The sequence below is a fragment of the Neoarius graeffei genome, chromosome 2, assembly GCF_027579695.1.
Source record: "Neoarius graeffei isolate fNeoGra1 chromosome 2, fNeoGra1.pri, whole genome shotgun sequence".
Lineage (NCBI taxonomy): Eukaryota > Metazoa > Chordata > Actinopteri > Siluriformes > Ariidae > Neoarius > Neoarius graeffei.
The window spans coordinates 74,297,135-74,319,715 of NC_083570.1; the positions used below are offsets into that span (position 1 = coordinate 74,297,135).

Here is a 22,581-nt window from a genome sequence, read left to right on the forward strand (position 1 = left end):
GGTCATATTTAAGCAGAAATATAGAAAATCCTAAAGGGTTCACAAACTTTCAAGCACCACTGTGTATATATATATATATATATATATATATATATATATAGAGAGAGAGAGAGAGAGAATGAATATAGGTAATTCTATTATATAGAACTACCAGTGAAATTTCTCTTAAGATCTGTCCAGTGATGGGAGCTGTAAATGCTCAAGATCTACAAATATTGATACAGGCATATCAAGTATTTGGGGAAACAGCTGCAGCATATACAAGGAGGTATACTGAATACATAGATTGTAAATGTAACTCTGTACCAGATGTGTAATGGATTAATGAATGTTACTTTCCATAGCATTTTTACAATAGCAAGTTACCAGAGCTGGTGTGTAAAACATTGCCACATTTTTAAATGTAAATTCAATATCTATCAAGAGACTAAAGGTGCATAGCTAAAGCAGAAGAATATTTTATACATAAAAAATTGACAGAGACCAAACCAGAAGACAACCAACCCTTTAATAGTGACAGTATAAGGACTTTCATTAATTCAGAATTTTATACAGGGTCATTTCACATTTATTATACAGTCTTCATTACAAAATTATTTACAGTTCAACCGCTTTTCAACCACTGGTGAATTTAGGCACAAATGGGAAAGAAAAGATTAATAGAAAAAGCTTTCAGTACAATCAGATTTAGTACAGAAAGTCAGTAAGAAGTAAATCATATGTTCATGGCAATGACATGATGTACCTGAATAGTTCTGTGGAGATACAATAGTTCAGATACTTACACTTCTCAGTTAGTGAAATACTGATCAAAAGGTGCAGCTGTAAAAGCACAGTGTAGAGCTCCAAATCTGACCTGTGCTCTGAGAAGGAGTTTCATCACTAGAAATCTTCAGCCTCACTAAAAATGACTTATGGTTTCTTTGGAAATATTGTGTTAGGCCATATAGGACCTATGCATCATAAGCAATGATTTCATGCATAGAAAGAGGCAACACATAGACTGGGAGAAAATAAAAGGGGAAAAAATTTATTTTTTTAAAAATGGTAGTTAACTGAGAAACCTTTCATAAAGGAGGATAACGACATTACCAGTCTGAAGTCAAAATAATAAGCCATGTAGCATTTACTGTGGGAATGCTAGTGGAATCCTGCATTTACTCCAGTGGTAGAATAACAGCCCCAACACATTCATCTTATTTAAAAAAAAAAAAAAAGTTTTTTTTTTTTTTAATTGTAGTGACTTGTTATATTATGCAAAATAGAGATTTCTTCCTTAAGCTACATTCAGAAAAATATTAACAATTAGTAAAAAATAAACAAAAAGTTGTCACTCAAGCTGAATTGGAAAAAGTTATCAGACCCTCAAACTATAAGCAGAATTTAAATTAAAAAAAAAAAAAAAAAGGCTTCTCAACACACGTCTCCCAATACCCTGATCAAATCTGAACATCTCAACTCTCACCCTCTCCAACATACCATTAAACAGAGTAAGAACATGTAAAGTAACATTCCACTGTATATTTTGTTTACAGAACTAGGAATCATTGATGTAACAACCAAATGCCAACACTAAAGCAGAAACTTGACAATTTGACAAAAACGACATGATCAAACACCCCCCCCCCCCCGAAGACTTTTCCTTTTATATAATAAGCAACTCAAATAGAAAGCATGAACTGACTGGTGTTTTGTCATCTTCAGCACACCCTAAATGTAGATCAAACCACAGGCATTCAAATCATCTGTGGCTCCTTTAATCACTGTGCACGCACACACCTGAAGCACGACACTGCTGGGAGCAGTTAACCATGTTACGTCTTCAATTTGTGATCAATTCTCCAGATTTGGAAGAGAATCAAATACCTTTAATCTGAACCAGAAAAATCTCACGCACACACAGCAAATGATCATTTTGATGCCAACTATGCCAAGAATTTTCTTTAGTTCATGCCTAACCATGTTCATAGAATTAGCTTGTACCTTAAGGTTTAAAAAAAAACTAGACTTCATAAAGCTCCGAGTCTAAAAATCACACTAGCACGGAAGAGCTTTTAATTAAGAGGTAAATGCAATCTTCTCAAACTAAAACAAATGCAAAGTAACACTTGCATTGCCATGTTCCTGAAAGAACTATGCTAAACAATGCTCATGTCATCAGATTTCAGTTACAGCCTAATTTTTTCACACTAATAGGACTAAAGAAATAGGAACCAAGTTCAAAATTCTTTCCTGAACAGCCCATTGCTGTTTAGACAGATTAGGAACATAACATTTTAAAAGGTATAAATGACACATGCATAGAATTTTTTCCCATAGACACAATCAAGCCGGCATGTCATATGAAAAGTGCCTGATAGAAAAGCCTTAAAACAGAGTGAACACCGAGACCTAACACTGAGACGCAGCTGGTCTGCTACGTACTAGCCATGACTGGATCATGGCACAGGTGAGGGTCATGCATGTTTTGGCTTCATTTGAGATGAAAATGACCAGGAGCTACTTTCCCCTTCACAGAGACAGCCATGGGAAGATGGAGATGTGGCTGAGCTGGATGGGTCACCCTGTCAGATGGGTGGGTCTGCCTGCCTGTGCATACGCCGCTCAGCTGCGGCTGCCAGCATCCTGCGGCGTATGGTCACAGGGTCTGAACTGGAGTCCACTTCTTCAAGAGAGGGTGGGACATCATCATCCTCCTCCTCCTGTTCCTCCTCCTCCTCCTCCTCCTCAGAGGCAGCAAAGGAGAAGTAGGAAGAAACTTCTTCCATATTGCTTTTGTTCAGATAGCGCCTGTAAGAATAAAACCCAGAGAAAAATTATGAGTTATGTCAGACTACAGTACAACAACCATCACATGCTACAGTGGAATTGAACACCTTAAAACACTACAATTTACCCACTTAATGGGGCTGGCAAGTACCAATAATAAGTATTAGCAGACCTGCGTGCTCTCTGCAGCAGCTCCTCTTTCCTCTGGCGCAGCATCCTCTCTCGCTCATCTGCAGATTTTGAGAAGCGGCTGCCACGCACCTCAAGGTCCTCCGTCTCTGCAGTGGTGGGCTCTGAACCCCCACTAGCGCCTGCAGGCTCCTCAGAGGCTGTGCTCACCTGAATGGGTGTTTGTTCCAGGGCCTGAAAAAAATATAGCACAAATTTGGATATTTAATATTTTAATTTAACTGTCTCATCATTCAACCTGAAACTTAGTTTGCAAATACAGTTCTAGTGCAAACCAGATATTACGTTTACCTTTCGCTCACTCAATTTTATGCAAGTAAACTTTATTTCTGCATACATTTTAAAATTGTAACAGACTCCGCTAAAGTAAAAATCAGCTAGTTGTAAAAGAATGACAATCCACCTCTACTGGGACACTTTTTGTATGTAGCTTTGGCAGGACTGCCTTTCTCTGGGAGGAACTAGAACAATCATTTTTCTTTTTTCCCCTTTTCATGGTTTTCAGAGTATGGCAATGTACGGCAAATCCATAATGTCTTATTTACACATGTAAAGTCTGTGTGTCAGAAAATGATGCATTGTGTTGGCACAGACAGGTTGCACAGAACCTAAATGCAAGAGACTGAGCTGATCATTAAGTATTTAACTTGGAGAAAAAGAAGGATAGTGCAAGAAACTGATACTCTCATCAATACATTGTTAATTCCAGGTACAAAATTTATTTCCAGAAAAAAAATTGAGGAGTTTTAGATCTAAAAGGTAAAAGCTCATGTTCTCCATGTCAACTATAAAGATGTGGACTTTACCTGGGCAGGAAAGGGCACCTGGATCCTGCCCTCTAGGATGTTGTCAGTAGTGACCTCCACAGAATGAGTGAGCTGCAAGTCTTGCAGCACCAGATGGTAGGGAACCTGGGGGAACATCTCCTGTATCTGATGGGCCTAAAACAACCAGCAAGAACACGCTCAGACATAAGCATTTTAATATATCAAAAAAAATTTAACATGCAACAGATGAGACAAAGATCGCAGCTCAGCTTTAAGCATTCATAAATACAAACAAAAATCTCTCACCATGGCACTGAGCTGCGAGTTGTTGACTTGTGCGATGCCCAAGATGTTGGTTGTATGCATAACTTCCACAGAGAAGCTTGGGAGCCAACTAGCAATTCGTGAGCCTAACAGGAGGGAACACATTAGGAGTGTAGGATATTTAACACACACCCCACCCCACACACAATGAGGGGGGGAATGATAATCTAATCCCCCAATATTTACAAATTTCAAACAGGATATTAAATGGCTTTAATTAATTGAGGAAAGTTACTTAGTTGGTTATGGGAACTCTAGAATATTGTTAAATAGACTATCAACCTTAAAGGAATACGCCACCCCCAAGTGAAATTGAGTCAGTCCCTGCAGTCCCTAGAGTTGGATGAGTGAGCCAAAGTGTTTTGTAGCCGACCCAGCCATTGTCCTGATCTGGAAACGTCCCGGTTAGCTTAGCTTAGTCGCTGTAATCCGGCGTGTCCAGCTAGCATTGTCGTTGCAAAAGTGAATCAAATAACTCAAGATTTTTTATAATTATTTCTCATGACCTGTACATTCACATCGAGTACACATATCAATGCAAATTAACACTAAGGGATTTACTAGACCAATTTATATCTGGAACTATTTTCGGGCAAAGCACCGCTGCAGGCGCAAAGACACCACGCAGCACCTGAAAACCCTGGTTTCCCTGGTAACACTGGTGTATTGATGGAAGTTGTGGTGCTGCGTGGTGTCTTTGCGCCTGCAGCGGTGCTTTGCCTGTGCTGTGGCCGAAAATAGTTCCAGATATAAATTGGTCTAGTAAATCCCTTCGTGTTAATTTGCATTGATATGTGCACTCGATGTGAATGTACAGGTCATGAGAAATAATTAGAAAAAACCTTGAGTTATTTGATTCACTTTTGCAACGACAATGCTAGCTGGACACGCCGGATTACAGCGACTACGCTAAGCTAAGCTAACCGGGGCGTTTCCAGATCAGGACAATGGCTGGGTCGGCTACAAAACGCTTTGGCTCACTCATCCAACTCTAGGGACTGCAGGGACTGACTCAATTTCACTTGGGGGTGGCGTATTCCTTTAAAGATAGACTGCCTTTCAGCTTTTTCAAGTGTAGGTCATAAAAAGAATTTTCCCCAACACCCAATTATTTTTGTTTAGTGCACCGAAAGCTACTGAATTCGAATCACAGACTTCCAGTTTTATTAGGTTTGCCCCCCAACAGAACAATTAATAAATTTAGGGCCATGTGGCCCTAAATTCTCTGCCATTTTTTCCTGCTTCACCATGATCCAATTCAAGATAGTATGGCATGTATCACATGGTGGGCTTTCCCTGTTCGCACAAGGCATTGTGGGATACAAACTTGAAACAGGAGAGAAAATGGCTGACGTGAGTGTGCGAATGAAACATGGAAAAATCAACTACAGTAACGGAAAGCAAGAAGGAAAAAAAAAAAACGTTATGTTGTGAAGGAAAAGAAACGCAGGACCAAACTAATAAATATCAGGGGTCAGCGAGCACCTTGGTGTGATCAGCTGTTCATTTAGCAACAAAGTGATGTAACTGTCAGTAGCCTACACGGTCAAAAGTAAATCTGTGCATGTGCATACCGGACTTCCTCTGTCTGTCTGCTTGACTGTGCGAAGCGAGCGATTTCATGCACATTTACTAGGGAATCCCCCCAAATTAAATAACTTCCCAGCTACAGAATGACCTGGTATTTTGTGAGATATTACAGAAATAAACATGGATCACAATGACCAAATTTCAGAGGGAACTAAATTTCACCAATTTAATGAAACCAAAAGGCTGTCTCACTTTAATTTATTCAGAAGATGCAGAAATAACATCAAAACCATATACATTACAATCCTAGTGGACACCAGGCCAAACACATTTACTCATTATATTCAAACGTGTTTTAACATGCCAGAGCAGCTTCAATAAACTCTTGTATTACAAACGTTAAGCATGTAAAGCACCTAAACATGATGGTAATGTGTGAAATGACTGCTCATACCATCAAAGTGAAAGAAGTGGTTGTGCTGGTTGAGGTGCGGTCGAACATCGTTTCCAGGCCCTGCAGCCATGTTGTCATTGGCTGGTGCTCTCTGCCCCTCTTCCCTCTCTCGCACACCCTCGTTAATGTTCAGCGACATGCGGCATGTTGGACAGGAAGTGTCCTGCTCTAGCCACGAGCGCAGACATGAACTGCATGCACAACATAAACAGGAATACACATGAGCAAATTATAAAACCACTACATACAGTTAGGTCCATAAATATTTGGACAGAGACATTTTTCTAATTTTGGTTCTGTACATTACCACAATGAATTTTGAACAAAATTTAGATACAGTTGAAGTTCAGACTTTCAGCTTTAATTCAGTGGGTTGAACAAAATGATTGCATAAAAATCTGAGGAACTAAAGCATTTTTTAAACACAATCCCTTCATTTCAGGGGCTCAAAAGTAATTGGACAAATTAAATAATTGTAAATAAAATGTTCATTTCTAATACTTGGTTGAAAACCCTTTGTTGGCAATGACTGCCTGAAGTCTTGAACTCATGGACATCACCAGACGCTGCGTTTCCTCCTTTTTAATGCTCTTCCAGGCCTTTACTGCAGCGGTTTTCAGTTGTTGTTTGTTTGTGGGCCTCTCTCTCTGAAGTTTAGTCTTTAACAAGTGAAATGCATGCTCAATTAGGTTGAGATCAGGTGACTGACTTGGCCATTCAAGAATATTCCACTTCTTTGCTTTAATAAACTCCTGGGTTGCTTTGGCTTTATGTTTTGGGTCATTGTCCATCTGTATTATGAAATGCCGACCAATCAGTTTGGCTGCATTTGGCTGGATTTGAGCACACAGTATGTCTCTGAATACCTCAGAATTCATCCGGCTGCTTCTATCCTGTGTCACATCAATAAACACTAGTGACCCAGTGCCACTGGCAGCCATGCATGCCCAAGCCATCACACTGTCTCCGCCGTGTTTTACAGATGATGTGGTATGCTTTGGATCATGACCTGTACCACGCCTTCGCCATACTTTTTTCTTTCCATCATTCTGGTAGAGGTTGATCTTGGATTCATCTGTCCAAAGAATGTTCTTCCAGAACTGTGCTGGCTTTTTTAGATGTTTTTTAGCAAAGTCCAATCTAGCCTTTTTATTCTTGAGGCTTATGAGTGGCTTGCACCGTGCAGTGAACCCTCTGTATTTACTTTCATGCAGTCTTCTCTTTATGGTAGATTTGGATATTGATACGCCTACCTCCTGGAGAGTGTTGTTCACTTGGTTGGCTGTTGTGAAGGGGTTTCTCTTCACCATGGAAATTATTCTGCGATCATCCACCACTGTTGTCTTCTGTGGGTGTTCAGGTCTTTTTGCATTGATGAGTTCACCAGTGCTTTCTTTCTCAGGATGTACCAAACTGTAGATTTTGCCACTCATAATATTGTAGCAATTTCTCAGATGGGTTTTTTCTGTTTTCGCAGCTTAAGGATGGCTTGTTTCACCTGCATGGAGAGCTCCTTTGACTGCATGTTTTCTTCACAGCAAAATCTTCCAAATGCAAGCACCACACCTCAAATCAACTCCAGGCCTTTTATCTGCTTAATTGAGAATGACATAATGAAGGAATTGCCCACACCTGCCCATGAAATAGCCTTTGAGTCAATTGTCCAATTACTTTTGGTCCCTTTAAAAACAGGGTGGCACAGGTTAAGGAGCTGAAACTCCTAAACCCTTCATCCAATTTTAATGTGGATACCCTCAAATGAAAGCTGAAAGTCTGGACTTTATGTCCATGTCCATTATATAACTATAACCTGAATATGTTTCAGTAAACAGGTTAAAAAACAAAATTTGTGTCAGTGTCCAAATATATATGGACCTAACTGTATACTAGTATGTAAAACAAAGATAAATGGAATTTTCTAACCCTACAAGCTGTTTTATAAAAGTCTCCATGACAGACTAATGCCCTTCTCTCAGCGCTGTAAATGGCTTACCTATGGAATAGATGTCCACAGGGCAGCTTCCGTGCGGAGGTCATCGAGTCCCAGCAGATTGCACAGTCATCATTATTGGCAACAAGCTCATCGGGGGTTGCTACTGAAAATCTGCACAATGATAAATATCAGAAAAGCAAACACCTCAGATCTCAAACTGAAACTAGACACACAAAAAGTACACATGGATTAAAATAAAATAAAATAAAAGCTTCCTAACCTGGACTCCATATTGTCAATGACACGCAAGTAGTTCTTATGGCGACGGATTCTCCTCTGCACGTCATGGAAGAGGTAACGAAGCTGCATAAAGATCACCAGGCTGGCCATTGACAACCAGATATTTCCAAAGAGCTGAGAGAAGAAAGTGAGATCAACTGACAAAGTGGAACTTTGAAATCAACTGGTAAACAAAGTTGACTGATTTTATCTGTATTGGTCCATTTACCAATACAGATGCTGTCTAGGCACTGCCCATTAGGGTTATGACTGAAAGTGTTTTCAAAATTTCTACTTTCCTGATGTTGCATTTGGTGAACTTTTACTCATGTATTACTTTTTTGAAGTTATTTTTATTGGGTCATGCAAAAACCTCCCGCACCCAACATCACCTCACTTTTTTGATAAATACATGTATATTAAATAAATAAATCATGATTATAAAATAAATTCATTGAAAGATGTGTAAAGTACTTTTATATAACAATAAATTGCTTAACAATTGTTGTAATAATAATTACAACAAAAATAATAATTACTACAACAATTGTTAAGCAATTTATTGTTATATAAAAGTACTTTACACATCTTTCAATGAATTTATTTTATAATCATGATTTATTTATTTAATATACATGTATTTATCAAAAAAGTGAGGTGATGTTGGGTGCGGGAGGTTTTTGCATGACCCAATAAAAATAACTTCAAAAAAGTAATACATGAGTAAAAGTTCACCAAATGCAACATCAGGAAAGTAGAAATTTTGAAAACACTTTCACAGTCATAACTCTACTGCCCATGTACAAATAGATGTACCCTTACATTTCTTCTAACTTGCAATTCCTTTTTTATTTTCAGTGTAAAACATATCTACAATAGCTTCACAAAAGGGCAAATCTTAACTTGATTTTTTCTGGAGCACATCATATCTTAAGTACATTTTTATTTGACTGAACAGGCTGATGGCCACAAACAGCCAGAAGAATGAGGAATGCAACGCAATGCCACTTTTAGAGCAACTATAGAATCCAAAACTTACAAATGAAAAATGATAGAACTGCAACGAATATTCAATGCACCTGAATACATTGCAAGTTGAGGTTTGCTGAGCCAGAACAATAATACCAAAACAAAACCACCCTGGGCAGGACACCAGTCCATCCCTGGGCACCATGCACACACCTTCACACACTCAATCACAGCAAAGGGCAATTTATCTTCATGCTGTAACTGTTGCGCTTACTACTCCATCAAACCCTGCTAGCCGAGACACACTGGTCAAGGCACGATGTGGTTAACGCCAAAATAGTTTTACTAGGTGGATAAATTTGGGTACACTAATGACATACATTCTTTACAGAATTAAAGATGAGATGGTATGAAAATTTAATATCACGATTATAGTGACCAAAATTATCAGGGTTATCGCAGTATTGTTAAAATGTGCTGAAAATGATCCTAAAGTACTGATACACAAACTGAAATCATTTCACCAAGTCTTACATTGAAAACTACAAATAAGGGGGCGTCGTGGCTCAGGTGGATAAGGCGCCATACCATAAACCCGGGGACCCGGGTTCGATTCCGACCCGAGGTCATTTCCCGATCCCTCCCCGTCTCTCTCTCTCTCCTGCTCATTTCCTGTCTCTACACTGTCCTATCCAATAAAGGTGAAAAAAGCCCAAAAAAATATCTTTAAAAAAAAAAAGAACACTACAAATAAAATTAGCAGCAATATGTAATTTATATTTGCATAAACATTAAAATAACATCAGGGCATGACAATTATTTATTTACATCAATTATTTATCATGTAAGAAAGAAGGCATATTCCCCAGGTTCCTTTAACTTCCACTTATAGTGATTATAATTATTCAAACGTTACAGTATTTATAGCATTCAGCCCAACAGGCATAAACACACACAGGCACCGCCAGTCAACATAGCATAAGCTCAGATTCCTAAACATTTCCCAAACACTTCTTCAATTCTAAGGTGGAAGGCAAAGGACTATATTGGCCCTTTTCCACTACCCTTTTTCAGCTCACTTCAGCCCGACACGGCTTGCGTTTCGACTACCAAAATCCAGCACGACTCAGCTCGCTTCAGCCCTGCTTAGCCCCTAAAACTCGCACCGTTTTGGAGTGGGGCTGAAGCGAGCCAAAGCGAGCCGAGTGAGGCTGGGGGCGTGAGCAGACACTCCCCTGTGCACTGATTGGTGAGGAGGAGTGTCCTCACATGCCCACACACGCCCCGCGAGCGCGCTGGGATCTGTAAACACCGCAAACCCGGAAGGAGAAGAATTACGAGAATTTCTGAAGCCTTATGCGCCTCGCCTCATCTATACGCTCTTGCCAGTATCTGTCCGCGTTGTCGGTGACAACAAGCCACAGCACCAAGACCAGCAACACTAACGACTCCATGTCCTCCATGTTTATTGTTTACTATCCGGGTCGTGAGACTACCGCTTAAAAGATCACTGATGTCACTGTTTGCGCCGCCTAACGACATCACCTGACGTCCACCCACTTTCGCTAACTCCACCCAATGTGTCCACCCACTTCCAGCCAGCACGGTTCAGCGCGGTTGTAGTCGAAATGCAACTCCAACAGCCCCGCTCAGCCCGACTCAGCACGGCACGGCTCAGCCCGACTCAGCCGCGTTTGTAGTGGAAAAGCGGCATATGGCTTTAATAAATGAGTATTTAGCAGATACAAGAACAAAATATATTTAAAAAAAAAAATCTCTCCCTACTAATGGCAATTTAAGAAACATGAATAAACATTTATAGTAGTTTTGCCCTTTCATGTGCATTTACGTAGTGATATTGGAAGACTGTTGCCAAGTTTGGTTGATGCTGGACAGTAGTTAACATGAGCACTTTGAACCCTGGCAATCAATAGTGGTTTTAATGATAACTAAAATTTGAAACAGTAATACTAACCGACAAGAAGTTTACAGTGGTTTACCCAGTTAAACCAGAAACCGTTTCATCTCTATAGGGGATCAGGAACGCACAGGCATATACCGTAACGTAGATACAGTAAAACACTGAAAAACTGAGCACAGTCCAAAGTCCTGGCGTATAACCCTCCTGTTACATGCAGTCACTTTGTGATTAAACGTGTTGAGAGAAAATCTGTTATGTTTGATGAGAGGATGCCATGTCTCCTAGCCAAAATGTTGGCCGTTGATTTTGCCGATTTTGAGATGAGGACGCAAAACACGATGCCCTACATGATCATAAACACGCTTGTTTCCTTTAACCTGCATTAATACATTAAGCTAACTAGCTAATACTACATTAAGCCTCGGTCACAACCAGCCGTACGTGCTCCTATGGCCGGTCTACGTGCAAAAAACGCAAGAAACGCACGGAGGGCGCGCATGTGACGTGCTGATTTTCGAGCCGTAGACTGGCCGCAGAGGTTCTTTGTCATGTCAAACAAACTCTACGGGTGCTTAGGTTTTTTTCAGGTTGCAAGACAAACTTACGGCCAACGTGCGTCTTTCTCCACAAAAAAAAACAAAAAACCACGCAGCGATTTGGGAAACGCCAAAAAATCGTACGTCCAGTTGTGACCTAGGCATTAGCTATGGCTCTTTAGCTGTATCAGTTACATTTCCAGGAAACCAAAACATGGGACTTGGCAGCGCACTGGAGCTTCTGTGTGTCCTGAGGGCTAGCTAATAAATGTATGAGGCTTCCACTCCTGATGTTGAATACGGTTTATACACAGTTATCAAATTAAATGAAATACTTAAGATTTTTGTTAAACGACTTAAAACCTCACCAGCATATGGATGTGATGCATCAGGTCAAGGCAGAGGTGGGTGAGTTCCATAATGAAGTCCGTATAGTAGACATAGGTGCCTTTGCTCTCCCAGGTGCCTTCATGGTTCAGGTCCCACAAGTGAATCGAGTACCTACAAAAAGCAGTAGCAAGGCCTCAGCACTGAATTTCCCTGCATGCACAGAAACCTGAGAGAGCTAAACAGCTCCAGTTTCACAGCCTACAAATGACACAGCATAGATGGCATGCTCATATTGGATACTCCAGACAGGCTTACCTCGTAATAACATGTCCAGTCCGCACTGTAACAAGTAAACACTGGAAAAAAGGCAAAGATAATATTTTATATCGAGAGGAATTAATTTTACTGATGTAAAGCTGTACAGAGACAAAGTTTCTTACCTCAGCAGCCATAAAGGCAACAGTATGCATGCCATGGAGATGGCCAACAAAGCCACAGAGCACAGCTAGACATCCACAGCACAGCAGCATGGACACCAGCAGGGACAGCACTCGCACATGACTGCTCATGGGGGTTGTTGGGGAAAAGGACAGCTTTAAAAAAAACAAAACGGAAATTAAGACAGTGCAAGTCAAATATGGGAATATTTGTACTGGCTTTTCTATCCCTAAAAAAGAAATATTAGATTTAAGGGACAATTCAGAGATAAAGGCCTTAAATCCTGTCCTTAGTGTACCAGCACAACTTTTTCTTGTGTTGCACTTCCTTCCATACCAGTCATGCTATTTATTGGAGGTCTTCAAGAATTGGACCGAGACCTTTACTGCATAAAGGCTTAATCCCAGGTTAAAGATGTTTTACTAAAAAGTTCTACAACTACTCACATATTCAAAGCGATCTTTACAGAGCTGGACCATAAGATGGAGGAAGATAAGAACAGCGAACCACAAACACCAGAGCACCACCTCTTCCACAGTCTGCACATTCAGCACCCCAAATATGAAAATGAATTTGTAGAAGATGAAGTTCCAAAACTTGTCCTTCAAGTGCTGTCAGGAAAAAAAGTGAACACAGGCACACGAGTTTATTTGCAAACCAGGGTCGACGTGAGGTTTCCTCGTTATCAGTATTAAAAGCTATTTTAAATGAATCAAAATGAGAATGGTAGGTAAATGGTAGGGGACTGATGGCAAAATTGCAACAGCATGAAGCTTCTGCCTCTCACACAAGTACCACGGCTAAGATTTCAGAATTAAAGTAAACTTAATTGGTCAAACAGTCACATGTATGAGGAATTCGTTTTTGGTTAGATTTGGAGGAAGTTACATAATGAGACATGGCAAATATGCATGTTAACAATAGCACATTTTAGGCATCATATATGGAGGGCTCAAAATACAAAACTCAAAATCCAGAATTATTGGCACCCTTGGTAAAGTCAAGTCAACTTTGTCAAATATGCTATACATGCTCAACATACAGCACAGATGAAATTTCAGTCCTCTCTGACCCACGGTGCAAACAGGCAATGCAATAAATAAAAATAATTGAAAAAACAAACAATATAAACAGTATAAACACTCTAGATAAGAACTAGACAGACTAAACACTCAAACGATATAAAAAGTATAAACACTAGATAAGAACTAGACATAAAACTAGACATAGACTAGCAGCAATTAAAAAAAAAAAAATTATGAAGACCTCTTTAAACATCATATCTTAAGGGTTTCCCCCCCCCTTTATTTTACTTTAGATTGAATTAGAATTCTTTCACATTTTCAAGGTGAGATTAAGCTAATTAAACAAACAAACTGTGGCAATAATTCTCTAGCTGACTGTATATACACACACATCACGGCTTGAAATTCGCGGTGGTCTGGTTGCCTGAGGCGACTTAATTTGTCATTTGGCGGGTAATTCCCGTCACTAGCCAGCCCGGCTGGCTAGTTGAAAATAAAAAAAATATATATATGAAGCAAAGATTCAGACACACCGTCAACTAAAGCCGCCACATATTAAGCGTGTGCCGTGTCTGTGTTAATCGATGTGTTTATCGGCAGGACAGAAAATACCGAAGAATTCCGAATCATATCGTGTACGAGTCAGGCTGTCGGTTTTTTCATGACTGCGCATGCATATAACGCATCTCGTTGAATATCGCGGGTATCACGTTATCAAATTCAATAGATGTGGCCACATTATCACCCATTTAAAACATGTTTTTGTTGTTGTTTACATCTACATCTGCCAAAGCTACGTTGCGATGTGGAATTTTCTGAAAGGTGTACAGAAACCGCCAGAGACGGGGACAAAGCGACCTCGGTCTGAAGAGGAGAAAAAGGCCACTGATAAAGCGTACGAGAAGGAGAAACGACAAAGGACTTATAAGCAAACGTGGGAGCAGGGTAGGCCTTGGCTGCGATACGATTTTTATGGAATAATTAATTTTTTTCAAGTTGATTCCTAGTCGATATGAAGCTCCTAATGCTTTCTCTCTCATAAATGGTTAAATACAGAAAGCATGTTGGGCATATTTTGGGTGCTATAGTCATGATAGTAAGTATATTTGTTTTCAGTACTCATACACCAAGTTGCCAAGTTTTCCAATATATTATTATTTGTTGATATTATATTATTGGTGCTCTGTGTTGTTCTCATTTATGTATTTAACAACAGTATCAAAATACTCAGGTCTTGAAATAAATGCACATTAGTCATGAACAATGGTAACTACTCTCGTGTTATTTTTTGACAGAGGTAAAATTCATACATGAACAAATTTTGGCCAGTTGATTTTCTGTTTGGCGAGTTACTTTGGAAGGTAACTAGTCCGGCTAGCTGGTGAAAAAAATATATGAATTTCTAGGCCTGCACATGTAGTCTACCCAAAATGCACATGCTGGACTTGATTCAACAATCTCTCACACCAACATATTGCACGTCATCAGCATGTTCGTGTGTGTGAATGTAGGATACAAATCATTTTAAAGCATGACCCATGCACGTCTAATTTTACATGGCAGATACATACACCTCCAACGTGCAGAAAATGGTTTAAAAAAAAAAAGTTGTCAGTGAAATCCTTGCAATGTGTGAAATGTGCAATAAATTATTGTAGAAGAGCATCAAAATGTTTCGTATTTCACCCAGCAATTCATCCTTACCTGTTTCTCACTGACTCTCAGAGGACCGAAAACAATGCATTGGATTACTTTGGCAATCAGCATGAGGACACAGCATGCGGTGTTCACCAGAACCTGAGAAAGACATGCAGTTTACTTCATCACCATTCTTTTGTTCATATAAAATAAAGCAAAGGAATATTTCAAGACAGCGTAGATGCACGAACCCAAACAAACAAGCTGTCTGAGAGGAGATAGAGCAAGATATCAGTGGCCACATTTCCATCACGGTCAGCTTGCTGCACTTTAATGTGCTCTGTGGAGCTGCTTGGGGTTTCTTCTGCAGCTGGAGCTTCAGTCTCTGTGACAGCTGTGTAGGCACTTAACAAAGTCCCAGCCAGCAGCACTGCACTCAGAGCGGTGTAAGTCTGCAAACTGGGCCACGGAAACCTCTCCAGAAACATCAGAGGCATGGTGGCAGTGTCCAAACCACGAGTCACAGACAAGCTGCTTTTTCCAGACTCGGCTATTTAGTTAACAAAATTCGTATATAAAAAGCAACAGTACTATCGGAACCTATTAGTAGTACAAATATTTTTATATTTAGGTCTATATAGAAACTACATTTACTTAGAAACCTGGCTGGTTAAGACTCACGTTACGTGCAAACAGAACCTTTTACAAACATTACACTGAAGAAGGGTTTAACTAATTTCACTTTTTCAGTCGTGTCCGTTCTGAGTCCCATTCCGACAGGTTTACACTACTGCTGCTTTCCAAACCAAGCGACACTAGTTTCAGCAGTGAACAAACAAACATTCATACAGAATTAATACCCTCTTTCTTTCAGAGCGTTTCGCGACAGCTAGCTATCAGGCTAACAAGCTAACTTACGCTAACAAACTGTCCAAACGCTTCCGTTCGCCAAGATTAACGTTCTTAAACGGATTAATAGAAACCAGACCGGCAACGCGAAACACATCACACTCGACAAAGATGTCTGAAGGATAATCTGAGACCCTCCTCAGAATGTCAGCAGGTTATAGTGTCTCGTTTTGTTTGTTGTGTTCGAGTCGTTTCTCCGAGTTTCGCTGCTTCCCCTTCTCACCTTTTCCGGTGCTTTGACGTCATGAAGCTTCTTCCGGTGCTTACGCAAAAGTTTTTTTTTTTTCCTCTTTATTGAAAAACCAAACATTATACAAAACACTGGAAGGGTGGGGTAGAGAAAGAAACATACAGTCATTAATTAAGAAAAGAAAGAAAATTATAAGTTGCCATCAAAATAATTGTCCTTTCGGCTTTGCGGTTGTTCAGTCCTTCAAGAGAGTTCATATATGATTTGACCTCATTTTTAACACCAGAAGTCCCAGCATTTTTCTGTCTACCTAGAAGACCCACATAGGGGCCATTTGGCCCGACCGCTTTTCCCCAATACACTAATCACTCATTTTGTTATGGTAATGAGGCTGTTAGTGGCAGTTTGTGGGGTGAGGAGGTCACATTTCACACACTTCACACTTCAGTGGTGAAGTCATGTTGGCTACTTCTGTGTGAATGTGAGAATGAGGAATAAAAACACATTCTATTCTAAAATGTGAACATGTGAATGTCCCATGTGACCATAACGACTCATGTGACTGCAACCAGACAATTGTTTGATGGATAAATACCTCAGTGCACATGGACTATCGCTTCAGTTCCCTCAAGAATTTTGTGGTGAAAGAAGCTCCTCTCCAAGGAACGAAGATGCAGAGATTCAACATTCAACAGGCATTGTAAGATTTCATTTCTAAGCTGTAAGGTAACTAACAGCCACATTTCCATAACAAAATGAATGTCTACAGGGAGGACTTGGGGCCAATTGGCCCTCTTGTGGGTTTTCTAGGTAAAAAGGCCAAATGGCCCCTGTCTGGGACTTCTAGTTTAAACGCAGCAAATGAGGGTTTCCTTCCCCCCCCCCATTTACACCTATGAATATGATCTCATCTCATCTCATTATCTCTAGCCGCTTTATCCTTCTACAGGGTCGCAGGCAAGCTGGAGCCTATCCCAGCTGACTACGGGCGAAAGGCGGGGTACACCCTGGACAAGTCGCCAGGTCATCACAGGGCTGACACATAGACACAGACAACCATTCACACTCACATTCACACCTACGGTCAATTTAGAGTCACCAGTTAACCTAACCTGCATGTCTTTGGACTGTGGGGGAAACCGGAGCACCCGGAGGAAACCCACGCGGACACGGGGAGAACATGCAAACTCCACACAGAAAGGCCCTCGCCGGCCCCGGGGCTCGAACCCAGGACCTTCTTGCTGTGAGGCGACAGCGCTAACCACTACACCACCGTGCCGCCCCCTATGAATATGATATTTACCCAAAATAATAAAAAGATTCAATATAAAATTATATGGTTGACAAAATGTTTTTCTTTCAAAGAAAAACAAAACATCTTTTTTACTAAAGGATACACTACAAGACCATACCTCACAACGCTCAACCTCGACCCAAAAAAACCTTGAGAAAAAACATTCATAAAATAAATGACAAATAGATTCAGACATAGCACCACAGAAAACACATAAATCTGAAAGGTCTGTTTTAAATCTTTGCAATAGTGTGTTTGTGGGGTAAATTAAATGTAATATTTTAAAAGAAACTTCCTTGACTTTGTTATTAAGTATGTAATCACTTAAGGAAACCCAAATCTTATCCCAATCAATGTCCACAAAAAGGCCATTCCAGTAACTTTTACACCTTGGAGTAACAGGTGTCTGTATTATCTGTCTTAGCCACTTATGCTTACGCAAAAGTGTGCCCGTGCTGTCTGCTAACATGGCCGCTGTTGATTAGCCGTTACACATAAAACCTCAGTGTTCCTGCACGGATTATATCCTGAAAAAGTTGTTTTTTTCTGTAATATAGAAAAGGAAATATATTTAATTCACCTTTATAGCTCAGTTTTCAAGATATAGTTCTTTGTTAGTCTGTTTGTGTCACTCCATATTAAAGGTCTGTCATATGACACGAACATAACTCTATGCAATTTCTTAAATAAACTATACAACATGGCAAACATGTTAGATTTCTGTTATAATTACGCGAATATCCAACTTTTAATTGCACAGCGCAAGAAAACTGGGTCCGTGGCTCGCGGCCATGCTGTGACGTCAGCGGAAGAACACGCTGCGGTTCACTGGCTGTTCTACTCAATGGAAATAGCGCATAAAAACGCCGGTGAACTCTCTAGTGCTAGCTCTTCCTCTGAACAAAAGAACAACCAAATACTGATACTTTAAGCAGTGATCATGATGGCATGATTTTAAATAAATGAGATTGATAATAATGTGAATGTTCACAACTAGTACATACAAACTCTGCAGCTTCTGATTCAGCAGCTGCGTCATACTCCGCAAAAACATCAGCAAGAACCTACAATATAAATGGAAATGCAATACACTAAGCTCAAATGACTTTTGGAAAGTCTCATCTCATCTCATTATCTCTAGCCGCTTTATCCTTCTACAGGGTCGCAGGCAAGCTGGAGCCTATCCCAGCTGACTACGGGCGAAAGGCGGGGTACACCCTGGACAAGTCGCCAGGTCATCACAGGGCTGACACATAGACACAGACAACCATTCACACTCACATTCACACCTACGGTCAATTTAGAGTCACCAGTTAGCCTAACCTGCATGTCTTTGGACTGTGGGGGAAACCGGAGCACCCGGAGGAAACCCACGCGGACACGGGGAGAACATGCAAACTCCACACAGAAAGGCCCTCGCCGGCCCCGGGGCTCGAACCCAGGACCTTCTTGCTGTGAGGCGACAGCGCTAACCACTACACCACCGTGCCACCCCTTTTGGAAAGTATAATTTCTAATTTTTTTCTACATATTCTTGAAGTCGGTCATCGGGGTACTTGCTACCGTTCCCTAACAACGCATGGCAAAGGGTAAAGTGTAGTGTTGCTACGAGTACTTGCTAAAGCCTCCGGTGGAAGATCCTCAATGTACCGATAAGACATACAGTTCTATATAACATACAAGTGTCACGATAATCACAAAACAGATGCAAATTGTTAAAATACCTAATTTTTAAGCAATCATATATTGATCTCTTCCGAATAGAATCTATGATAGCCTACCCTCTTTACCCTTTGCCTCTCGTTGCTAGGCGGCAGTTACATGAAAGCCGCAAGCTTTCACAAGCAAATACATGACTGACATCACGCCGACTTTATGATTACATTTATGATTATCATGAATGTGTAGGGGAGAGCGGGGTAAGATGAGCCAGAGGGTAAGATGAGCCACCCCCTGTTTCTAAGAAACAGTAAACAAATGTGACCATGTGACCACATTCAAAGGGGGGCGGGACCATTTACTTACACTTGTGGAGAGGAGCACCACATGTCAAACTAGGTGAGGGAGATATTTATAAAAATGTGTTTTTGTGCTTTCTAAGTCAATTCCATGTTTGTCCACAGTGAAGATAATTTAGAGAAGACAAAAGTAGAATAATATTTAGACACATTAGGGTTAAGTTAGTGGCTTTCTAAGCTATGATATGAATGCTAATAAAAATAATTTTGATTAGCCTAATCCCCTTTATTAGCATTTTTCTACAAAATGGTGGCCACGGGGTAAGACGAGCCATTAGATGTGTGGCAAGTTGAGCCACTGGCTCAACTTACCCCATTGGTGGCTGAGCTTACCCAATATGGATGACACTTAAGTTTTCACATTTACTGGTCATATATGACAACAACATACACACATATATATATATATATATATATATATATATATATATATATATATATATATATATATATATATATATATAATATGACATCAGATGAGGAAGACCAGTTGTTAGATGTGGGGGATTATGTTGTGGCAAAATTCACGGGGAAGAAGAAAGTGCATTTCTTCATTGGCCAGATAATCAAATTGGATGTCTTCGAAATAGAGGCAAGATTTGTCAAAAGAAGCCGGTCATGCCATGGCTCTGCAAGAAAGCCGACCTTTGTCTTCAAAGAGAAAGATGAGGCTGTCCTGTCAAGACAGGATATTGTGAAAAAATTGCCCCGCCCCTTTACTGTTGGGGGGACAGCACGGAGGGAGAGGCAAATGGTGTTCCCTTGCAATTTGAACGCTTGGAACATTGAATAATGATGAAATGATTGATGGAATGATTGCTGCATGTTTTAGCAATGTTTTAACCTACTGAAAGAAATAAGATTTTTTGGCACTGTTCTACTGTTTTAGTAATTTCTATAATATAGTATATCTCTCATTCCCTCTCTAACCATCCCTCTTTCTATCTATCTATGCATATCTCTCTCTCTCTATCCATCTATCTATCCCTCCCTATCCCATCTCGTTCTATCACCTCTCTCTTCATCTCCCCTTCTCTATGCAACGGCCCTATCCCCCACTTGATTGACTTGACTTGATTCACTGATTGCATTTCTAATAATAAAAGTTGTTTACTTTGTTAACCTAACATGTTTTGTGTTGGCTCAATTTACCCCACACAGTGGCTCATCTTACCCCGTGCATGGGGTAAGTTGAGCCACTTGAAAATTTTTTTTCAAGAGGTAATATCACTCTAACCATAAGAGCTTATCAATTATTTTTTTGCTCAGATAGTAACAGTACACTTTGAAATTTGGTATGGTGTGTAGACTGGAAGCAAAAATGGCTTTAACATGTAGTGATGATGAAAAATGTAAAAAGTGGCTCATCTTACCCCGCTCTCCCCTACTCTATGAGCGCTCTGGAGCGAGTGACTTCCAAGATGGCCGCGCAGACTGCAGTGTTACTATTTTTAGCATCATGTCGGAGCATGTCGTTTCTCAACACATGTTCTGACAGTTGGACTGTCTTTGGAGGAGTCGGCTTGTCCCAGGCGACTGCTGGATCCGGCATAGCTACTAGTAGACCCCCTCCGGAATACTGTAGGCACTGCTGATGGCAGCAACACATGTTTGTGCTGAACTGCACACCCAAGAGATTCTTTTAAGCTGGGAAGGGTGTCAAAACAATCCAAATCGAAGTGTTCAGAGCACAGGACGGATGTTGGTGAGGGCTCCCACTTGTCACGAGTGCGCCTGACTTGCTTCACCCACTTCGCATGCAGCTCGGGATCTCTGGGAAACTTGAATAAACTTACCCCATCCTTGTGGGTTTTGGAGCAAAAGCTGGCAACACAACGCGAAGGCATAATAAATATATATATATATGTGTGTGTGTGTGTGTATAATACTAATAATGATAAACTGAACACCTGCCGCATCAACAACAAACTGGTAAGTTAGGAGGAAGATTCTTTCGCTGACGTCATATAGCTCCTCCTTCGTCTCCTGGGTGCTGCAGCCCCGTCAAATTTGCCCAAATAGCCGCGTTTTTTATCATAACTTGTAAAATAGGCGCCTTCGTGAATTAATATATGGATCATCGGGAATTACTTTTTATGTTATAAAACATCGCCAAAGATGTCAAAAACGTGTCATCAGACCTTTAAGCAAAGTGCCATATAGTCTTTTTTTATACAAATGCTATGGAAAATTATGTGGTACATTTCATTATATATGGGGGGCAGCATGGTAGTGTAGGGGTTAGTACCTCACAGCAAGAAGGTCCGGGTTCGAGCCCCGTGGCCGGCGAGGGCCTTTCTGTGTGGAGTTTGCATGTTCTCCCCGTGTCCGCGTGGGTTTCCTCCGGGTGCTCCGGTTTCCCCCACAGTCCAAAGACATGCAGGTTAGGTTAACTGGTGACTCTAAATTGACCGTAGGTGTGAATGTGAGTGTGAATGGTTGTCTGTGTCTGTGTCAGCCCTGTGATGACCTGGCGACTTGTCCAGGGTGTACCCCGCCTTTCGCACATAGTCAGCTGGGATAGGCTCCAGCTTGCCTGCAACCCTTTAGAACAGGATAAAGCGGCTCGAGATAATGGATGGATGGATGGATATATATAAGGGGCGGCACAGTGGTGTAGTGGTTAGCACCTCATATCAAGAAGGCCCGGGTTCGAGCCCCGTGGCCGGCGAGGGCCTTTCTGTGCAGAGTTTGCATGTTCTCCCCGTCTCTGTGTGGGTTTCCTCCGGGTGCTCCGGTTTCCCCCACAGTCCAAAGACATGCAGGTTAGGTTAACTGGTGGCTCTAAATTGGCCGTAGGTGTGAATGTGAGTGTGAATGGTTGTCTGTGTCTATGTGTCAGCCCTGTGATAACCTGGCGACTTGTCCAGGGTGTACCCCACCTCTCGCCCATAGTTAGCTGGGATAGGCTCCAGCTTGCCTGCGACCCTGTAGAACAGGATAAGCAGCTACAGATAATGTATGTATGTGTATATATATATATATATATATATATATATATATATATATATATATATATATATATATATATATATATATATATATATTTAAAAAAAATTATTTTTATT

General features: G+C 40.6%; 1 protein-coding gene across 1 annotated transcript; it reads right to left on the minus strand.

Annotated features, from left to right (window-relative positions):
* Nucleotides 1-489: 489 nt before the first annotated feature.
* On the minus strand, nt 490-16,236 carry amfra (autocrine motility factor receptor a). Its single transcript, XM_060914956.1, has 13 exons — nt 15,354-16,236; nt 15,169-15,261; nt 12,886-13,050; nt 12,442-12,594; nt 12,317-12,357; nt 12,040-12,172; nt 8,247-8,380; nt 8,027-8,137; nt 6,034-6,224; nt 4,032-4,135; nt 3,765-3,899; nt 2,942-3,132; nt 490-2,790 (listed from the first exon to the last, which is right to left on the minus strand). The coding sequence occupies exons 1-13, from the start codon at nt 15,597-15,599 to the stop codon at nt 2,568-2,570; spliced, it is 1,920 nt and encodes a 639-aa protein (XP_060770939.1). The 5' UTR covers nt 15,600-16,236; the 3' UTR covers nt 490-2,567.
* Nucleotides 16,237-22,581: the final 6,345 nt, after the last annotated feature.

Bases quoted from the DNA above. Each gene is read 5' to 3' on its own strand.
- amfra (XM_060914956.1), bottom strand. From the start codon at position 15,599: ATGCCTCTGATGTTTCTGGAGAGGTTTCCGTGGCCCAGTTTGCAGACT. The intron at 13,051-15,168 runs GTAAGGATGAAT...TTTTCCTGACAG, and splicing joins TGAGAGTCAGTGAGAAACAG to CACTTGAAGGACAAGTTTTG. The intron at 3,900-4,031 runs GTGAGAGATTTT...TGGTTGTTTTAG, and splicing joins ACTCGCAGCTCAGTGCCATG to GCCCATCAGATACAGGAGAT.